The 21,075-nt window shown below is 53.0% G+C and overlaps 1 protein-coding gene across 20 annotated transcripts in view; it reads left to right on the top strand.

The window, feature by feature from the left end:
• The window catches only part of FER1L5 (fer-1 like family member 5), a 58,435-nt gene that overhangs the window by 33,762 nt on the left and 3,598 nt on the right, over positions 1 to 21,075 (top strand). For 17 of the 20 annotated variants that reach the window (XR_013389405.1, XR_013389406.1, XR_013389407.1 and 14 more), the window contains 26 exons: positions 5,303 to 5,427; positions 6,290 to 6,390; positions 7,027 to 7,204; positions 7,282 to 7,437; positions 8,761 to 8,892; positions 10,086 to 10,249; positions 10,544 to 10,658; positions 11,561 to 11,663; positions 12,238 to 12,401; positions 12,484 to 12,657; positions 12,903 to 13,047; positions 13,170 to 13,247; positions 14,234 to 14,415; positions 14,811 to 14,972; positions 15,207 to 15,308; positions 16,279 to 16,425; positions 16,512 to 16,674; positions 16,823 to 16,848; positions 17,479 to 17,529; positions 17,661 to 17,762; positions 18,118 to 18,237; positions 18,759 to 18,920; positions 19,149 to 19,240; positions 19,653 to 19,823; positions 20,036 to 20,184; positions 20,386 to 20,525. Coding sequence is in view for 17 of the 20 variants with exons in the window: in XM_077915176.1 (XP_077771302.1) it covers positions 5,303 to 5,427; positions 6,290 to 6,390; positions 7,027 to 7,204; positions 7,282 to 7,437; positions 8,761 to 8,892; positions 10,086 to 10,249; positions 10,544 to 10,658; positions 11,561 to 11,663; positions 12,238 to 12,401; positions 12,484 to 12,657; positions 12,903 to 13,047; positions 13,170 to 13,247; positions 14,234 to 14,415; positions 14,811 to 14,972; positions 15,207 to 15,308; positions 16,279 to 16,425; positions 16,512 to 16,674; positions 16,823 to 16,848; positions 17,479 to 17,529; positions 17,661 to 17,762; positions 18,118 to 18,237; positions 18,759 to 18,920; positions 19,149 to 19,240; positions 19,653 to 19,823; positions 20,036 to 20,184; positions 20,386 to 20,525 (3,404 nt within the window). In the remaining 3 variants the exon portion in view is untranslated. Of the gene's footprint in view, positions 1 to 5,302; positions 5,428 to 6,289; positions 6,391 to 7,026; positions 7,205 to 7,281; positions 7,438 to 8,760; positions 8,893 to 10,085; positions 10,250 to 10,543; positions 10,659 to 11,560; positions 11,664 to 12,237; positions 12,402 to 12,483; positions 12,658 to 12,902; positions 13,048 to 13,169; positions 13,248 to 14,233; positions 14,416 to 14,810; positions 14,973 to 15,206; positions 15,309 to 16,278; positions 16,426 to 16,511; positions 16,675 to 16,822; positions 16,849 to 17,478; positions 17,530 to 17,660; positions 17,763 to 18,117; positions 18,238 to 18,758; positions 18,921 to 19,148; positions 19,241 to 19,652; positions 19,824 to 20,035; positions 20,185 to 20,385; positions 20,526 to 20,695; position 21,075 lie in introns of those variants that run through there. The other 3 variants (XM_077915193.1, XM_077915178.1, XM_077915177.1) reach the window with 3 other exon arrangements.

Here is a 21,075-nt window from a genome sequence, read left to right as displayed (position 1 = left end):
GAGGCAAATGTTTACCCAACTGAGTTACTCAGGCATCATCCCTTAGTTTCCCCTTTTTGATCTGTTGGCCCTTTCAACACATTTTCCTTATTAAATCCCCTCTATTTCAAACATCTGCCGTGGCTTTTTCTTTTTCTGGTTGTACCCTGACTAATAATCGTCCATAAAGGTTGTACCAGTCAACACTCCCACCAGCAACTATGAGAGTCTTATCAAAATCTGGTATAGGTCAGCCCGGGTGGCTCAGTGGTTTAGCGCCGCCTTCAGCCCAGGGCCTGATCCTCGGGATCGAGTCCCACGTCAGGGTCCCTTGCATGGAGCCTGCTTCTCCCTCTGCCTGTGTGTCTGCCTCTGTGTGTGTGTGTATGTGTGTCTCATGAATAAATAAGTAAAATCTTAAAAAAAAAAAATCTGGTATAAACTTCTGGATTTTTATCAGTCTGGTAAGTGAAAATTGGTATTTTGGTATAGTTTTTTTTTTTTTTTTTTTTTTTTTTTTTTGGTATAGTTTTAATTTGTATTTCTCTCGTTATAAATGAAGTAGGGCATCTTTTCATATGTTTAAAAGTCATTTGTATTTTCTTTTAATTGCATGTTTATATAATTTTCTCTTTTATTCTATGAGATATTAGTCATTTTCTTATTGATTGCTAGGATCCCTTCATATATGAGGGAGATTAGGCCCTCATGATATGATCTGTAAGTACATTTCCCATATTTGTCCCATATCTTTGTCTACAGTTTTTGGGATTTTTTTCCCATGAGCTTTCTTTTTATGTACTCCAACTACTGCTTTTATGGCTTCTGGCTTTTGAGTCATAATTAGAAAGGTCTTTTTCACTCCAAAAATATTACAGAATTCTCTCATGTTTTGCTCTAGAAGTTTGTGGCTTTTTAAACTTTTATAACCAATACCTTCTCTCTCATATGTTTTCCCTATAAATTTCTTGATCTTTCTGTCCAGCTGCCCAAATATCCTTTATCTTGCAAGTTTACTAACTTCACCAGGATATGTTGAAGTCTTGATCCTTTGGGATCAGTTGTCCCTGGCATATGGTGTACTCTTTCAGGGGGAGATTTGAATCTTCTTTTATTTTGTTAACAATTTATTTAGTGGTGGGGCACCTGGGTGGCTCAGTCAGTTAAATCATCTGCCTTTGGCTCAGGTCATGATCCCAGGGTCCTGGGATTGAGCCCCATGTTGGGCTCCCTACTCAACAGGGAGTCTGTGTCTCCCTCTCCTCGCTTGTGCTTTCTCTCGATATCTCTTTCTCTTTCTTCCAAATAAATAAATAAAACCTTTTTATAATAATTATCTAGTGGTATAATTTTTTTTACAATTTTTAAATTGGGTTATCTTCTTATGGGGTGGTAAGAGCTCTTTATATATGCTAGATACAAGTCTTTTATCAGATACATGATTTGCAGATAGTCTGGCTTGTCTTTTCATTTTCTTAACAGTGTCTTTGAAGTGCAAACATTTTTAACTTGGATGAAGTCCAATTTATTTTCTTTTACGGTGTCATATCTAAGATCCCTTTGCCTAACCCAAGGTCATGAAGATTTTTCTCCTATCCTCTAAAAGTTTTATAGTTTTAATTCGTATATTTAGCTGTATGGTCCATTTTTAATTAAATGGTTTATGAATAATCCAATTTTTCAAGCACCATTTGTTTAAAAGACTCTTTCCCATGTGAGTTTTGTTAAATGATATTTTTAAATATTCTGTCCCGTGGTTTAGGTTTTCTACTTTAGGGGCTCTGTTTATGGGCTTAGTAATTTTCCTTGGTTTTCTTCTGTATCTGTCAGCTTTTCCCGGATCCTTCGCGACTCTTTATTTCCATTTTATTTTGGTCACTTTTCTTATTTCTATGCTTCTCACTTGAGTTGTCTGCAGGGTCTAATCTCCCTTGGGCTCCTTTTTATGTTGTCTTCCTTTCTACAGTGCTTTTGTTTTTGCTTCTACTTTTTTTCTGTGTTTTGCCAGCTCACATTTCCTCCTCTGAGCCCTGAGTTCATTCTGGGAGTGTGTTTTTGCTGGCACTTTCAGCACTCTGCTCTGCTCAAGCTGTGCTTCCAGCTGTCTGCCTTGTTCTTCACTTCCCCACAGGTGACTCTGTCACACTTCACCCCTTCCTGCTCCGGCTTCGGACAGCGATCAGAGTTGCTTTTGGCAGTCTTTATGTGTATTTTGAGTCTACAGATTATATCTGTCTCCTTGTTTTGCTGAAAATGGAGTTGTTTTCCTCCTCCTTGTTGCTTTTGTATGCTATCCAAGAGTAGAAGAAGAAAATTGCCATCTTGTATCTGCACGTTCCTATCTAAGAACCCCAGTCCTGGATCTCTGCTTATTTATCATTCTAATGATTCACTCAGTACCAGAGCCTGAGGATGGTGTCCTCCAGCAATTCTGGAAAGTTATATTTTCGCTTGAAAATTACTTCTTCCCTTTGTCTCTTATATGGCTCCTTCTCAGACTCACTCTGTCCTCTATGGGACTCCTCATTCTGTTCTTCATATTTTTAAATCTCTCTTCCATATTCGTCATCTCTCTGAACTGTATCCTGCATAATGTCTTCTAGATCTTGGAAGGGACTTAGGTAAGCAATCTATTTTAAAATTTTTGGCAGCTCCTTATCCCTGTTCCCGACTTTATTCTTCTCCATAGTATTTTCCACCACTTGACACACTATTTTATGTATTATCGCTACTATTTTTTTAAATTCTTAAATAAACTTTTTTAATGATTTTGAGATAGAATGTGCATGTACGCGCTTGTGCATGTGCACGAGAGCAGGGGGAGGCAGAGGGAGAGGGACAAGCAAATCCCCCACTGAGTGTGGAGCGCTATATGGGGGTCAATCCCAAAACCCCGAGGTCATGACCTGAGCTGAAGTCAAATGCTTAACCAAGCCACCCAGGCACCCCAAATTGTTAAGTAAACTTTTGAATCCAGTATAACATAGCAATGGAACCAAAGTATCCAACTCAATGAACTATTGTGAAGCAAACACACCAATGTAACAACATTCAGACCATGAAATGAAGCCCCTAGATTCCAGAGGCCCCTTGATTCTTTCTATCCCTACCTCCAGCAAGGGCAACCACCCTCCTAACCTCCAATTTGTTTTGTCTGGTTAACTTTATATAAAAGAAACCGTATAGTATGCAGTCTTTTGTGCCTGGCTTCTTTTGCCCACCATTTTGTGAAATGGAAACACAAACCTAGATGTCTTTAGGCATAGCTGTAGTTCATTCTCATTGCTGTATAGTATTCCATTAAGCAAACATACCAGATTTTATTTTCCCTTCTTCTACTGAGGGAGATTTTGGTGGTTTCCAGTTTGGGACTATTCCGAATAGTGCTGCCGTGAATATTTTACAACATGTCTTTCATAATGCTGGGATACCTTTTGGCCAGGTGTATACCTATAAGCAGAGTTGTGGAGCTAGAGAGTGTGCATCTTGGTTCTAAGCCACTCATCTTCTTGGAACTTTATTTGTGGGAAATCTTTTGGGCTGTAGACTAAAGTTGCAGCTCCAGAGAGGATTTCTTTGCTTCCTCCAGTTAGCTGGGGTGCTGCCAACCAAAGACTACTTTTAATTTTCTCCAGACGTAGGTAATATGAATGCAAAATACAACCTGCATGAGGCCCCGTTTGCAGTTACAAATATTTAGGAAAATTTTCTATTCTCTCTACCCAGAGCGATGCTGGAGATGGGCTGGTTTCTTCACTGTTGTCTTCTTTGTGGTGGGTTATTTCTCATCAACTCAGGGTTCAGGTTTTGAAATCTTAGCTTTGCAATGCCATATTAGTTTGCTACAGCTGCTCTAACAAAGCACCACAAACTGGGTGGCTTAGAACAGTGGAGACTTACTCTCTCACAGTTCTGGAGGCTAGAAGTCCAAAATCAAGGTGTTGGCAGGGTTGGTTCCTTTTTTTTCTTTCTTTTTTTTTTTTTTTATTTCTTAAAGATTTTATTTTTAAGTAACCTCTACACCTAACATGGGGGTTCAAACCTATAACCCCAAGATCAAGAGTCTCATGCTCTACCGACTGAGCCAGCCAGGCACCACCCCCCTTGGTTCCTTCTGATAGATCTGAGGAAGAATCTGTTCCAAGCCTCTGCCCCAGCTTCTGGTGATTGCCTACAACCTTTGGTGTTCTTAGCATGCAAACACATCAGACCACCCCTGCCTGTCTTCACGTGGTGTTCTCCCTCAGTCCCTGTGTCTTCCTCTCTGGCTGTCCTCTCTCTGTGTCCCTCTCTTCTTCTTATCAGAACACCTGTATTATGTGAAGGCTCTAACCTCCTCCAGTATGATGTCATCTTGACTAATTACCGTTACAATGACCCTACTTCCAAATAAGGTCACATTCTGAGGCAGTGGGGTTAGGACTTCAACATAGCTCTATAGGGGGTACAATTCAACCCATAACATACAGGATCTCCTGTGAGACTGTTCACCTTGAGCAGTGCTAGGCTTTTTCTGTGGAGCCCCCTGCCCTGGCCCTTGCCAAAGAGAGCACAGGTTCTCCAAGATTTGCCAGAAACTTGGAGGGCAAGTCAGCTTTGCCTTTGCTTGCCTCACAGATTTTCTGCTTTTACTTTATTTTGGCTTCTGTAGATTTCTTTCCCTATATTGAGCCAGCAATACAACTCAGAACAATTTAAAAATGAATGTATATTTCATCTAGCTTCCCCCCTCATTTGAATAATGAATATGGCCAGGGAACCTAGTTTGCCAAGCCCATCATTGGCTTTTATCCAGCCTTGCTCTCCTGACCCTGTACCTCTGTACTGGCAGGCGCTTTATGTTAGATGTCTGACCACCCCAACCAAACCCTAGGTCTCCCCCTGAACCTAGAGCCCACTCCTCCTCTGCCTTACAGATCACCCAAAAGGGATACTCTACCTCAAGGCACGCCCTTTGCCTTGACATCTTACCTGAGGTTAAGGGCTTTGGAGCTAGATGCCTGCATTATGATCACCTGGCTGTGCCACCCCAGGCAAACTACTGCCCACCCGTGGCCTAGATTTTCCCATGTGTAAATTGAGGACTTTGAAAAGCTATGTGACACCTGAGCACAATGAATGCTCAGCAAGGCCAGCTATGTTCATCAAAGCGTATACATTCCCAATTGGCCACCAGTCCACCTTCTGGCGGGAGGGGTCCAATTCAGATTTATTAGCAGATGGCATCCTTGAGGAATGGAAAGGAAGGTCCTCTGAGGGGACACAGTAAGAAAAGACCTCCCACAGTCCCTCAGACATCCCCACACATGTGTGTGTGTCTCAGGGAACATCTACCATTATGTGCCCTGGTATAACAGCAAGCCAGTCGTGGCCGTGACCTCCTTCTGGGAGGACAGCAGCTTCCGCATGAACTGCCTCAACCTCCTCTACTTCACTCGGGACCGCCTGGTGAGTGGTACGGGAGGGTGAAGGGGTGGGTTCAGGCCACTGATTGGGAGGCTTGGGGAACTAAATCACCGTCCTAGGGAGCCAGTCACTCAGTTCACTCATGCATTCCACACCAGTGAAGATGCAGGTGTCAGGCAACTGCTAGACACTGAAGACCCAAAGCTGAACAAACACAGTGCCTAGCCTTACCATCTGGGAGGTTGGATATGCAAATAGCTACCATAGGGCACAGCTAGGGCTGGAAATATAGTACCCAGAGCTATGGGGGTGGTGAGGTTGGGGATGGGGGAGGGGAGATGAAGAGAGGATAATCAGAGGAGATGTTTCAAAAGGAGGTGACATTTGGGCAGAGTCTTAATGAATGAGTTTGCTGGGGGCATGGTGCGGTTGCAGAGAAGGGAAAAATTGGCAAAGCCATGATGAAGTGATGTTCCAGGACAGTGAGGGCCTGGGAGTGATGTAGAAATAAAGCCAAAGAAACTGGAAGAGGTCAGATCACAAAAGATCTTAGACATCTGTTAAGGACGGGAAGTCACTGAACGTTTTCAAGCAGGAGAGCCACCTGGTGCCTCCACCTTAGATATGACTTTTTTGCATAGAAGGGAAGCCCCAGGTCAAGACTCTGTACTCCTTACAGTCCTGGCCTCTCCTAGTTCCTTCCCGCCACTTAATTCTGTCGGGTAGTGGAGAGAGTGCATGGGGATCCTAGCCTTGCAAGGGCATGTGAGAGCTTTGGACTGACATCCTCAGGTTACCCAAAAGGCCCCTAGGTCCTGACTGAAAATATCTCGGGCCAGTCAACCCTGTAACCTCTCCCAGGTGAACCCCCACACTCACTGGCTGTTTCTCTCCTGCCGGGCAGAAAGCCAATCTGGACACCCTGAAGTCCATAAGGAATCCAAGGGACCCCGCTCTGCTCCCCCAGTGGGAGAAGCTGCTGAAGGAGCTGGTGGAGGACTGCAAGTAGGAGAGGGGCATGTGGTCCCAGGCCGGGGCTGAGCTAGGCTCACATGGGGTTGGGGTGCAGACAGAACAACCCCAACCCCCACTTCCTCAAGAAAGGAGCTCCACTCCAATTTCTCCCCAGCTTGAAGCCCAAACCACAGAGCTGCTTCTCCTCCCCCGATGAGGCCCTCCGGAAACTGGCCCTGACCTCCCCACCTTGCCCTGGCTGTCCCTACACCCATGCCTGCTGCTCCACCAAAGCAAGCCTCTCCCTGTCATCCTGACAAGCCCTGCACATCCTGGCCCGCAGCTTTTCCCCAGCTGCTGCTCCTGTCCACAGTGACCTCCAGAGGGCTCGGCCTGTGCTGGAAGTTTCATCTTAAGGCCTCTCCCAGCCCCACAGCCCCCAAGGTTTGGTTGGCCCCTGTCTCACAGCTCTCACCCACCTCCGAAGGAGCTCCTTGAACACAGGCCTGGCACACCTCATGGGGCTGGAGGGTGGGAGGGGAAGGGGGAGAACCCAGGGGCCAGGCCATCAGGGGCAGGCAGGACCTCAAGTCTAGGAAGTGCACACTGGCCACAAGGCAAGGCGGGAGGTCATGTGAGGTGAGGCGGAGAGAGGTCCAGCGCCCTCCCTCCCGATCCTGGCCACAGACACCCTCTGCCCTGCATGACCGATAAGCTCAAAGCCACTGACCTGGACAAGAAGAGGTGGCAGCTCCGCAGCCGCCTCCTGCAGGAACTGGCCCAAAAGGCCAAGCAAGTTAAGCCCAGGAACATGGTGGCCACCGTGGAGGACTGGCTGTACCGCCTCAATGCGGTGCTCCCCGAGGTGGGCACTGGACACGCTGGCGGGGGAGGGGGACTCACAGCCAGCCACGCAGGCCTGACGCCCTCCCGCCTCGGCAGCCCCAGATGACCCTCCCAGATGTGATGATCTGGCTGATGTCCAAGGAGCAGCGAGTGGCCTACGCACAGGTCCCCGCTCACAGCATCCTGTTCTCCCCGACAGGGGCTCTGCACTCGGGCAGGTTCTGTGGGAAGATACAGACACTCCTCCTGCAGGTGGGGAAGCTGGGAGTCCTTGGGCCAACCCACTCCTCAGGAGGAAAGGGCCCAGAAAGCCCCCAAGGAGAAACCTTGAGCTCTTGGGGCAGCCCCCATGAGTCTCCCCAAGGGCATGCCCACTTCACCTCTCCTGGGTCCTTTAGCAGGTGAAGTGGGGTTGAAGCAGTCTCCAGAGGAAGGCCCATCATCATGTAGTACATGCCAAGTCCACATCCCTCATAAATGTTCCTCAAATTCATCTCTTTCATCACCCTTACACCACACTCGGTCCAGTTCCTTGTCATCTCTCCCCTGGACCAGGATTGGGTACTTCCCAAAATATTTAATGCCTACAAGGCTTGGGCACCAGCCCCTCATATCAAACACAGGCCATAAATAAGGCTGGTTGACCAGCACCCCTGCCTTAATGACAGCTCCTCCTTCCAGCCTTCCCCCCTTCCTCCTTCCAACACCCCTGATGACAACTCCTTCCAGCCTTCCCCGCTTCCTCCTTCCAGCACCCCTGATGACAACAACTCTTTCCAGCCTTCCCCCCCCCTTCCTCCTTCCAGCACCCCTGATGACAGCCCTCCTTCCAGCCTTCCTCCCCTTCCTCCTTCCAGCATGTGGGGAATACTCCCTTGCTCTTAGAGATGTCCTTGGCTCCCCATTGCCTCCTGGAGAATGCTGAACCTCCCTGGCCTGGCCCCAGCCCCTTTTCACTGCAGTAGCCTTCTCAGGGCCACATACTCTCAATAGCCAGGCCACTGTGGGCTTCCCCACCCCCAAACCTGCCTGCCCTGGGCCCTTCCCACCATTGTGAAGGCCCCTCCCATACCCATCAGAGTCTTTCTCATCCTGCGAGAACCACTAAGACTTGACTCCTGGCTGTACCACTCACTGGTCTGTGTGATCTCAGACCAACCAACCTCCAGGCCTCCATCTGCTCCTCTATAAAACGAGTGTGGCGAAAATGATGCTTTCCCCACCGTAGAGGTGTGTGAGGATCAGAGCATACCCTGCACTTTCAACACTTGCCTTGTCAATGTCACCACCATCACCACTCCTTCTTGGAGCTTTCCCTGGCTCCCTGGGTGGCACTGTCCTCCCACAAACCCCCACCAGCCTCTCCGTCATGCATGGGGTCACAGGTATAACCATTTGCATATCATCTCCCTCTGGAAGGCAGGAACTCTGCACTGTTCACTTTAAGCCCCAGCACCCAGCTCAGTGTGATGCTCCAAGGGCTCATTGTGAAGGAGCAGGTGTGTGCCCCCCTCACCCCCGCCCCTGCTCCTGGGGCACATGCACCCCTGTGGGGTTGACCTGCCTCTGATTTAGTACCCAGAGGGTGAAGGACAGAAGGACACACTGCCGGCCCACCTCCGCGTCTGCATGTGGCTCGGCAACGTCACGGACAGCAAGGATCTGCAGCTGCTCCGCCAAGGCGAAGTCGTTGTGTACGCAGAGACGGTGAGCAGTGGCCCAGTGGGGCAGGGGAGGGTCCAGCTGCCATTGCCCAGCACCAGAGGTGGAGAAAAATGTCACCAGCAGAATCTGAGGATTATGAAATGGGCTCTGATAAAGGGAGGTAGCAGAGCCTGGAGCAGCCTCACATGGCGTTCCCTTGTTGACAAGCCATAGGCCTGTGATGATGCAAGGGGCAGCTGAGTGGTCCCCAGGGCCAGTCACTCTCCCTGATGGAGGTTCCCTGGGAGCTGCTCCCAGTTACTTCAAGGTGTGGGAGGTGAGCCAGGCTCCAACTGGCAGGGGTCTCCTCTGTCACCAACACGGTGGCCTAGGACCCCTGCGGGCCCCAGCTGGGTCCTCCAGGCCAGTCGGGTGGTTCTGGGGAGGGAGGGGCCTGGAAATGAGGCATCTTTCCAGAGAACCAGAGATGCAGGGGGTAGGTGAGCAGCTGGTCAGAGACCCCTCTAGGATCAGAGGAGGGCAAGATGAGCCTTGCTCCCCAGGGGACGATACGGCTCAGGAGAAGGCTATGAAAGCAGAGGGAAAGAAGTTTAAGAAGTTTCAGCTTTTTAATTTTCTGAGTCAAAAACACATTTTTGTGGTTCCGAAGTTGCATGCTGTGAATGGATATATTAAAACATGCATAATCAGCCCCGACGTAGGGCTTGGAGATGAGGTGACTGGGGATTTAGGATGAGGTGCAGGCAGCAGGGGCTGCATGTCCAGCAGGGGGACGAGGTAGGGAAGACTCAGAGGCAGCAAAGATGTGGCAAATGGTGGAGCAGCACTGGGTTCCCCGGGTGAGGAGCAAGGCTAACCACCCACACTGCGGGGGCCCCCACCCAGGTTCTAACACAGGCACCTGCCCGCTCCACCCTTCAGTGGCTGAGCACCCTCGAGCAGAGCTGACCTTTGAGCCTCGGTCTCCCTGCCTGTGAAATGGGACTCTGAGGATCACAGAGGACAGTTCATGTAAAAGCCTGGGCATGGGCCTGGCCTGAGGTGAGAGTTGGACGAGCAGTGTCCTCCTGTGCCAACCGAGTGCCACTGAGGGGAAGTGCTGCCTGTCATAAGCTCCTGGCCCCTTCTTACCTAACACATTTCTAAGAGGTGCCTGTAGCCCAGAGTATGGGGCCCAAAGGGGGCCTGATGTCCCCTGTGAGCTGGGGAGGCACTGACAGCTGCCCCTCCCCCAGTACGAGAACCAGGCCAAGTATAAAGACCAATGGGGACAACAGGGCCTGTACCGCTGCCCCAACTTCTCGGACGTCATGGGGCACAAGGCCCTCCCCAAGGAGGATTTCCACGTACCCCAAGGATGGCACTGGCAGGGGAAGTGGACAGTGGAGCCTCAGAGGAGGTAAGGCCAGGGTGCCCCTGGATATGCAGCAGTGGGGTGGGCAGCACCGGGAGAGCCAGTTGGCCACAGCCTGGGGAGGTGGGCACTCAGCCACTGTCACCTGCACCCAAGGGCTGGGGTGCACAAGACAAAGGTCCCTGCCCACCACCCTGCCCTGGGTGCCAAGCCCCACTGCCCAGCCTTGCCCAGAGCAGGTGGGGCTGCAGGGTAGGGGAACACTGGCCCAGCAGAAGAGGACCCAAGAGCCTGGAAGTTCAGAGGGATGTGCTGGAAATGGGGTCTTGCTGCCCCTAGACTCCTCCTGAACATCGACATCAACAAGAGCCAGGTGCTGGAGGAGGTGTATGAGAACCAGTGGCGAGACACCGCGGGGGCCTGGGTGCCGGCAGCCATCCCCAACACGGACGTGGTGAGCGGAGCTGACGCTGCCTCGGGGGATGTGGGGAGACAAACAGTGCACCCAGGTGGGCACCTCAGAAGCTGGGCTGCCCCGAGTGGAACGAGCACTGGACCAAAGGTTACCATTTGAGCCTTGCTCCCCACATGCTGTGCAGGACCCTGGGTGCACACTGATGGGGTTTGTATCCCAAGGCGGCTGGTGAGAGACCTTCAAGGAGACTGTAAGGACGTAGAGGGGCAGTATTTCCCTCCCAAGTTTCTTTCAAAGGTAGTTCTTACCCAGAAGGAGAGACTCTGTCTGGGGCTAGTTAGCCTAAGCCCACACCATCCGATAGAACTTTCTGTGATGATGGAAATGTTGTATGTCTGCACTGTCCATCTGTCGAGTGGCTATTGAGTACTTGATATGTGGTACTTTGGGGAGTGAGGAACTGAATTCAGGACTTTGTTTCATTTTAATCAGTTTATACCTAAGTGGCCCTAGGCTGGTGGCTGCTGCGTGGGACGTGCGGGTCGAACCCATCTCATGCGCACACGTGCACTACCCTCCACTCCACTCCCCTCCCCGACAAGGACAGAGCCAGCTTGGGCAGGCCGCAGCGTCCAGCTGAGCTGTCACACTATTCCCCTTTCACAGTCACTGGGATGGGTGTTTCCTATTTATGGTACTGATTTTGATTTTCCATTCACAGTGACTATACCAAATTTCCTTTTACAAATACGTTTACCATTCGAAAAGGCAAGTCAGTAAAAGCCAGCTGAGTGAATAGGTGGGGGCACCAGAAGTAGCAAGCACTGTCGGGGGCGGGGGGGCACCGTGAGGGCAGGTAGATGAGCAAATGTGCGGGAGAGTGAGTGAAGGTGGCCTCCCGGCTCAGGTGCCCCCGGCCTGCCCTGTCTGTCCCCCCTCAGAATGGAGACCCTGTGGAAGCCAGGGAGAACGTCAAGTGCCCCCAAGGCTGGCACGTTAAGGAAAACTGGGTCGTGGAGCTGAACCATGCTGTGGACGATGAAGGTCAATCCTCTGGTCGTATGGGCTGAGGGAAGGAGGCCCTGGAGCTGCCAGGGACTGACACTTCCCACAGCCTCAAAGCAACCAAGGCCTCGGGGGGATGGGCCTGAATTTCTGGGGGGCCCCCCAGCCTCAGGATCACCACCCTTTCTATAGACTTGGGCCCTAGTTTTCAGACAGGGTAGGTTGTAAGCACCTCCTGAGCACTTTCTAGAAAGGGGAAATGGTTATGGAGCCTGGGTTCACCTGAGGTAGTAGCTCCAGGGAAGGAGTGATGGGCTGGAAGTCAGAAGACCTGGGCTCAGACCTCGACACTGCTACATATGGGCTGTGTGACCTTGTGCGGGTCACAAGACGTCTCTGAGCCCCATCTTCCTCATTAGTAAAATGGGCAGTTGGGCCCAAGCGACCCTGGTGACCACACCATCCTTTCCACACCTCAGGGCCCGAGACAGCTGCACATGAGGGAAAGCATTTCCCCTTTAGCCTGCCTTCTGGGGCCCATTTCTCAGGCCTGTCCACACCTCCCAGCCCCTGGGCACCCGGGCACCCACAGGCCATGGCCCTGCCTCTGCAGGCTGGGAGTACGGAGTAGGGATCGAGCCATCAGGCCTACCCCAGGTCTGGAACTCAGTGGAGAAGACCTACTACTCCTGCCGCCGCCGGCGCTGGGTGCGTCTGCGCTGTCGGAACCATGGGAAGCTGAGCCTGGAGCAGGAGACCCTCTCCTTCCTGCAGCTGGTGAGAGGGCCACCCGGGCAGGGTCCCCACCGCCAACACTGTGCCATGATGGGAGGGTGACATTCTGCTCCCCTCCCTGCAGCACCACCCCAGCCAGGCAGAGGAGGAGGAGGGCTGGGAGTATGGCACCTTTGGCTCCAAGTTCCACCTGAACCCTCAGCCCCAGAGCCGTTTCCGCCGCCGTTGCTGGCGCCGCAGGCTGGCCCTGAACAGGGACAAGGGCATTGCACCCATATTCCTCCTGGAGGGATCCATGGTAAAGCCTCAGTGGTCTAGGTGACTCCTCTCTGCAATCCCACCTCCCAGAGCCAGGGCCCAGCCTGGGTGTGGCAGATAGTGGGAGACACCCCAGGTCAGGGCACTGATGGCTGGTGGCGGGGGGAGGAGGGGAGTGTGTGCCCCAGATCCACACCCTCGGGCTGTAAGGGAAGGGTAATCTAGGTGCACTCTAGGAGACAAGCCAAGTACCCAAGAGCCTCAGGGAGAATGTCCTGGGCACAGAGTTTGGATCTGAAAGAGCAGGCTAGGAAGGAAGAGAACAGGAGGCTGACACAGGGTCCAGACAAAACGATCAGGAGCTACTGGAGGCCTGCCCCAGAGGACATCCACCCATATGACCTACCCTTCATCTACTGCATCTTCAACAGTAAGCATCTGAGAGTCTGCTTCGGTGGTCCAAGACCCTGCATCTGAGGACAAGCAGTGGGGAGGGGGGATGGCTTGCGGACCCTGGGGGCAGGTGACAGATGTGGCTTCTCTCTTACCCAGGGCCCCACTATTACCAACTTTTCTGCTACATCTACCAGGCCCGGAACATAATGTCCTACCAGTTCCAGACATCCCAGGGTAGGCAACAGGCATCCCTTTTCCCCCATGCCCTTGGGGGTCCCATGATGTGGCCACCCAGCAGCATAAAAAATATGAGCCTTGCTCCCCACACACTGTGCCCCCACCCCCCCGACAGTGCTTGCTACTTCTGGTGCCCCCACCTATTCACTCAGCTGGCTTTTACTGACTTGCCTTTTCGAATGGTGAAGAAAGGGGGTGACAAACATGCAGATCCCTCTCCCCAGCAAATATACAAAGAAGGAGTATACAACGGGACTGCTCTTGAGATGTGTCCCTGACACTGTGAAAACCAGAAAGTGGAGTTGGGGAGGCTTTACCCTGGCAGGACCACTTAGCTAAATCTTGATGAGGGAAGAGGATTTTTCTGGCAGAGTACTGATGAGACAGGAAGACAAAAGAAAGGGGGACATGATTTGGGACTGAATGTCCCTTGTGTCAGAAGATGAGGTGTGGGGAGGATGTGTGGCGATTTCCAGCCCTGTGCATGAGGACCCAGGGAAGGTTTCAGGAGAGTCATGTGCTATGCACACGGCTGTCCTATGTAGCACTGTTTGTAAGGAGCAGGTTGCCAGATGAGGGCCTGAGCCCGGGCAGTGGGTATCTGCCGGGAGCTGTGTCCATTGGGCATCAGCGTCCACATTGAGAAGGCCACATGATGTCTCCTGAAACCACAGCCACTCACTGATGCTGTGGAAGGGCAGCCACAGGTGGTTGTTCCTTAGAACTCCTCCAGAGGAGCCGTGGGGCCCTCCATCCCTGCAACACCCAGATCTCAACCCCGTGGTGTAAGACCGATGTGGATGGAACCACATGGCTCTGCAGCTTGCACTGAGGTGGCCTTCTGGACAGCTGGCAGTGGCCGTGGCTGCCCTGCCTGGGCTTCCCTGGATATCTGGTCCAGTGGTGGCAGCTGCCAGAAAGGAGTGCCTCGCCTGACAGCTCGGTGGCAGGACTCCCTCCTCTCCTTCTACCCCTGCCCCCAGTGCTCTTCATTCGGCTGGTCTTCTTGAACTATAGCCAGTGCACCCAAGCCCTTAGGAGCTCTGCAGCCCCCACATGGGCCCAGACACTCATTTTCCAGCACCTCCTTCTGTATGAGGACCCTGAGGACACCAAAGCCAGCCCACCACTTGTGGTGTTGGAACTGTGGCAGCAGGACTCCCAGGTAGGGTGGGCTGGACTGGGCAAAGTTGCTGAGTTTTTTTTTGTTTTGTTTTGTTTTTTTGTTTATGATAGTCACAGAGAGAGAGAGAGAGGCAGAGACATAGGCAGAGGGAGAAGCAGGCTCCATGCACCGGGAGCCTGATGTGGGATTCGATCCCGGGTCTCCAGGATCGCGCCCTGGGCCAAAGGCAGGCACCAAACCGCTGCGCCACCCAGGGATCCCTGAGTTTTTTATTTTAGAGGAGAATATCCAGAAAGTGCTCCAGTGGGGTCTGATTGACAGCATCCCGTCAACAGAAATGTTAGCTCTTATCCAAGAGTTGTCAGCCTCCCAGGGGAGGAGCCAGAACCTTCCAGCTTGGCCTCCACATCTGGCAAACTTCCCCTTCCCTGCAGGGAAAGGAGACCTTGTGGGGCCGGAGCATGTGGTCCCCGGTGGTCTGGCTGGATGTCCAGAACCGAATCCTGCCTCCTCTGAGGTGGCACCCCCTTGTAAAACTGCCAGGGGAGGAAGAGTGCGAGATCCTGGTGTCCTGTGAGCTGATCCTCGAGACTGAGGTACTGGGAGGGAGAGCCTGGCTGGTTCGAGGGGGGGGGGCGGGGGGGCAGGGGGCGTGCTCGGTACCCCCCACCCTGCCCCACTCCCCTGCCTCAAGTCCCCACAACCAGCAGTCAACTCCACCCCCTCAGGGAAGGCCTGGAGCCCTGCTAGGGACTTGGTTTGGGGGTGGGGAATAGTGGATGAGCCCACTAGCACCTCATGCTCCCTGCTCTCCCACCTTACCCCTTCAGAGTCTCAAAGAGAGGCCACCAATCTTAAGTGTTCCCTGGAAGAACGGAGTCTACACACTCCCCAAGAGCATCCAGCCCACACTAAAGAAAATGGCTGTTGAGGTGATGAGGGTGTAGGGCAGGGAGGGCCGGCACCCCTCAGAGTGGTCGGGTACCGTGGGGCCCTCTCTGCGGACTCTCCTTGGGGCCTCCTGACTACCTGATCCAAAGCTCCGACCCCAAGAAGAGACTGAGAAGACAGAGGGAGACAGGAGAGACGTGAAGAGCAGAAGCTCTGAATAGAGAGAGTATCTTACAGGGTCTTCCTGCAGGCCTCTGTGGGGGGTTGTAGACAGGGGCTTTAGCAGTCATTCTCATTTGAGCCCCTCGTGGTCCTCTGCAGTAGGGACCACTTTTCAGACAAGAAAACTGAGGCTCTGAGAGACAAGCTAGCCCACGCACACAGGTGACACAGGGGTAAGTGGCAGAACCAGAATCTGGGCCTGGCCCTGCCTGACTCCAAATGCCAGGATGTTTCTCACCTACCTTTTGACAGTAGCCACATGGGAACCTTTGTGCTCTGCCACAAATCTGGCAAAAAGCAAAAGATGGTCAGGCCCTCCTAGCCCTGGAGAGGCCCCCCCGAGATCAGGCAACCTCAGTCTGGTCCCTGAAGAGGCCATTTCCTGGGGTGCCATGGAGTTCTCTGGGACCCAAGTCAGCAATGAGCTAGATGGCAAAAGGGAAGCCCGAGAAACCTAGGGCACTCCCTACTTCTTGGAGGCAGCCAGCCTCGGGAACTCCCTCCTGAGGCCTGCAGGCCAGACAAAGCAGCAGGGGAGGAAAGGCAATACCTCACAGCCCACCCAGGAGGCCAGGGAAGGATCGTAGCCAGAGGGCACGTCTTCATGGGGGGTCTTGAGGACAAGCATGGATTCCTCACAGGACAGGAGACCTGGGTTAGCTCGTTTCCTGGCCCTGGGTGCTCCATGAGTTGCCATCACTCCCAGGACAGCCCCCTCTCTCTGGCCAGGGCCCCATTACAGACCCCTGGCCTGCCCCTGGGCCAACCGCTCCTTCTCTGTTCTGGCAGATTCTGACCTGGGGCCTTCGGAACATGAAACGGGTGCGTTCCCCTCAGCTCCTGGTAGAATGCTTGGAAGAGTCCCTGCAGACGGAGCCCATCAGGGACTTCCAGACCAACCCTAACTTCACCCAGTCGGTGCTCTTCCTCACTCTGGTAAGGCAGCCTTGGGCAGAGCAGGAGCTGGGGCGGCCCTTCCCTCCTGGGAGGCCTCACGCTCCGGCCTCTCCTTGGGGCTGCAGTTCATGCCTATGGAGGATGTCTACGCGCCATCCCTCACATTGAAGGTGGTAGATAATCAGGACTTCGGCCGACAGACTGTGGTGGGTCAGGCCAACATCAACTCCCTCCAGCCCTACTTCTGTGACCCCTGGGCTGACGACTACGTGCCTCCACAGCTTCCAAGTACGGCCCCTCCTCCCCGCCCTGCCCAGGCCTCACCTTCAAGCTGGCACCAGTAGTGGGGGTGGCCCTGGCTGCCCTGCAGGCTCCTGTCCCTCCTCCTCACTCCTCTCCCTCTGCTGAGATTCATGATTTTTCTTTCTCCACACAGTGCTGTCTGTGAAAAAGTACCAGAAGGTGAGTAAAGGCTCAAGGTCCCACCTTCTCACACACCATTCACAGGGGATGCCCCTGGTCCCTAAGGAGGGGCGGGGACGAAACCGCATACACGAGAACGCTAAAGCCGTGACTCTCCACCTGGACCGCACATGAGCACTGTCTGGGAGTTTAGAGAAATCCTGATGGCCAGGCCTCTGACCAATTCCATCAGGATTGCTGGGGAAAGACCCGATCATTCACAGTGTTGCCAAGCCCCCACCCCTCTCCAGTGATTCCAATGTTTCCAAGGTTCAGAACTACCCCTTGAGAGCACTTGTCATACTTGAATGCATGGGAGTCTCAGGGACACTTTGAGCAAAAGCAGGTTCTGATCTAGTAGATCTGGGGTAGGGCCTGGGGTTCTGTATTTCTGAGCCCTTCCAGAGTTCCATCTGTAGCTGTTGGCAATGAATATAAGAACTAAGCTGACCCTCCTTCTGATTCCTAATCCCATGTGCGAATCCCTGAATTGAAGGGGCTCTGTTTAGAGTAAGGGAGCCAGGAAAGGAAGCCCTGCCCTCCACTCACTTTCTCCTCGGAGGTCAGAGATGGTGAGCAGGCTAGGTAGGCACACCACACCTCACCCTGCTCTCCCACTTTCGTTTTTAGCTCCTGGATTATCTCTATGAAAAGTTCTGGTTAAGTCCCAGCAAAACCCAGGTGATATAGGCTCAGCCCCAGGGAACAAAGAACAACTCCGGGTAGCTCAGGGAGGTGGGGGGCAGATGATCCTGGGCAGAGGAAGGCTACTGTGACTGCTCCCTGAGGTTCCAGAATGACTTCCCTATCAGGATGAATACCATCATGAAGTGGACTGGTGGAGCAAGCTGTTCTGGGCCACAGGAGATGTTAAGTCCTTGCAGTACAAGTACAAAGACTACCATACCCTGAAGGTTTGGAGGCCTCCAGGAGGGGAGATCGCTGAGAGACACAATGAAATCTGCTGGGAGAAACCCGCAAACCTTGCCCTGATGCCTCTAGAAACTACCAGGGTGGGGGTGGGGGTGGGGGTGGACAATAGTCTCCTCCTTGTCTCCCCAAGCCTCCACCAGACATGCCCTTTTGGGAACCAGAGCTGCCCCATCCATAGCAGGCAATGCCGACCCTGGGGCCACCAACTGAACAGACGCTTCCCAGCAAGACCTGGGAATGGGTGGTCCCTCAACCCCTGATGGCAGGAACAGTCCCCCCTGGCTGAGCCCAGCCCTGCTCTCCCCACCGGCCTGGGTCCCATACACCCTTCTGCAGGTGTACGACTGTGAGCTGGAGGCTGTGCCTGCCTTCAAAGGCCTGCAGGACTTCTGCGAGACCTTCAAACTCTATCAGGAAGAGCCCAAGTTGGACAGCCCTGTGGTAGGGGAGTTCAAGGTGGGTGTTCACCCCAGCTGAGCTGCCCCAGTCTCCCCAGCCCCTGCTGTACTCAGAAGACTCTAGTAAAAGCCCTGGTTCTCTATGCTAGTTGTGAGATTGGGTGGGGAGGGCTTGAAAAACAGTTTGGAGAGCAGGTAACCAGAGGCTGACTGATGTGGGGGTTCAGACAGACCTCCTCCCCTTACACGGGATGGGCAGGGGGCTTCTCACTCCGGCTCGGCCTGCACTGGTCTCCCAAGTCCCAAGAGCCTTCGAGAGCAAGTTCCAGCCTGAAGGAATGGATGGGGGTAGAATGGGAGTCTGAATCAGCAGAAACTGGAAACTCACCTAACCGCTGCGGTTGTTTGCCCAACACCCCTCCCAAACACGGCTGTCCCCGCAGAGCATCTCTATGGCACCCACCTCGCCCATCCACCGTACAGCCCAGTCTCTCCTGAGTTTGGACCTGGGGCACCCCCTGGAGGGCTTCGCAGAGCTGGGCCCGCACCGCCAACACCTTCCCTCCCCAACACACACAGGGCCTTTTCCGTGTCTACCCCTTTCCTGAGGATCCAAAAGTCCCCAAGCCCCCCCGCCAGTTCTTGGTTTGGCGTGAAAAAGAGGACTTCCCTCAAGAGTGCTTGGTGCGGGTGTACATGGTCCGAGCCATCAACCTGCAGCCCCAAGATTCCAATGGCCTGGTAATGCACAGCCCCAAGCCCGTGGTGCTTGTTGTCTCCAGGCCTGCCCAGTCCAGGTGCCTCCCACGCTTTGCCATAAACCCCAGGGTCCTGGAGCTCCAGGCTACAGATACCCAGACAGCTAACCTCCCACAGGCTCCCTCTGATGCTCCGCCCCCACCCTCCCCGACCAACCTGGACTGACTTTCCATTTCCTGTCACATTTCCCTCACTATGACCCAACCTCAGTGCGACCCTTATGTGATCCTGAAACTGGGACAGACAAAGATGGGCAACCGGGACAAGTACCATCCCAACACTCTGGACCCCATCTTTGGCATGTGAGCTGCCCCAGCTTCACCTGACCCCACCCCTCCACACCCTCCCACACTGTGCTAGGAGTAAGCCCCAGAAGGCGAAGAATTCTTGCATTTCTTTCTTTTTCTTTTTTTTTTTTTTTTTCTTGCATTTCTTTCTAAGCTCGGAGTTCCTAGCATGGGCTCTCACACTCTCCGTGCTCAACAGATGGAAGGGTGGTCAGTTCTACATTCCCTCTCAAATGCTTTGCCTGGGAAAGGGGTTCAGGGCTGTACAACCCAAGCCTGTCAAGAGCTATTCCTAGCCACGACGGGGGGATAGTCCTTGGCAGTCGACTGCCACCCCAGGTTGTGCTCTCCATATTCACCATGACCACACAAGGGGCCAAGAAGCTGGCCAGTCTCTGTAGTCTCCAACACCCTCACCAACCCCTAGCATGTTTGAACTGAGCTGCATCATCCCGCTGGAGAAGGACCTAGAGATCCAGCTCTATGACTTTGACCTGTTCTCACCTGATGATAAGATTGGAACCACAGTCATTGACCTCGAAAACCGACTCCTGTCTGGCTTTGGAGCCCGTTGTGGGCTCTCCAAATCCTACTGCCAGTGAGTGGAACTGAGGCTGGGCAAGAGAGTAGGGGAGGGGTGAAGGAGGGAGCCCCTAGCTCTCTTGGGGGCAGGCTCACATCCTGGGCTGGTGAGCCAGGACCCGAACCTGGCTCCATTCATGCCCGCACCACTGTTTATCCTGCAGCTCAAGGCAGAATGTTGTCCAGGATGCAAACCTTCTCACCTTTTCCTCTCCCTTAATTCCACAGGTCAGGGCCCTTTAGATGGCGGGATCAGATGACCCCAAGCTTCCTTTTGGAACGCCATGCCAAACAGAAAGGGCTGCCTCCGCCTCTGTTCAGTCCTGAGGAGGACACTGTTTTTTACAATGGGAAAAACTTCAAATTGCAAAGCTTTGGTGAGAAGTACAGCACACTGCGGGAAGGTGCAGATCCAGGCCTCTGAAACCAGAGGCCACGTGCCTCATTTTGCCCTTTCCTCCTATAGAGAGCTACCATGTTCACTCTCCAGGCAGGGTGTAGGGAAGAGGGTGTGCCTGCCTGGGAGATGGGAAGGCTAATGACATTGTGATCCCCTCTTTCCACCTCCTTCCAACTAGAGCCCACACCCCCTACTCTTCATTATTTGGGTCCTAAGAAAGAACGCCTTGCACTGTACCTCCTGCACACGCAGGGGCTGGTACCTGAGCATGTGGAGACCCGTACGCTGTACAGCGACAGCCAGCCAGGCATCGACCAGGTAGGAGACTGGAGGGACGAGGTCAGGCTTAGATAAGGGAGCCCAACCAGCCAGGACATAGCCCATGATGTGAGGGGAAGGGGAGGCCAAGCATTCACAGACACCCATGCACAGAAAACAAGCATGTTCTGCACATGTTCAAAGTGAGAGGGTTCAATGATGTCACTTAGAAAGAAGAAAGTCAGAGCTGGAAAAGTCATCTACGAGAAGCCCAGGCCTCGCATCAGTTGGTGGAAGCGCTGAGACGCCCTACCAGCCAGCGCCAACTGCCTTAGTGCCTCCTGGGGGAGGGCCGGGAGGAAGCACCCAGAGTCAGATGTGCAGACATTACAACCCTGTTTGGCCTGTTAATTGCAGGCTATGTTTTCTCCACACCAAGGAACCCCAAACAGAAGGAATAAAAATCCCCGCAAACACCCTAATTATCTACCCTCCAGCCACCAGAATGGCTCTTCTCATTCTCCAAATCTCTTAACTTGATACCACATTCCAGACACTAAGTTCTCTGCTGAGCACTTTTTAAACCATTCTCATTAGACCTGTTTTCTAT

This window comes from Canis aureus, chromosome 11 (genome assembly GCF_053574225.1).
Source record: "Canis aureus isolate CA01 chromosome 11, VMU_Caureus_v.1.0, whole genome shotgun sequence".
Lineage (NCBI taxonomy): Eukaryota > Metazoa > Chordata > Mammalia > Carnivora > Canidae > Canis > Canis aureus.
The sequence above is the reverse complement of the archived record's forward strand: the minus strand, read 5'-3'. Positions and strand labels throughout refer to the sequence as shown.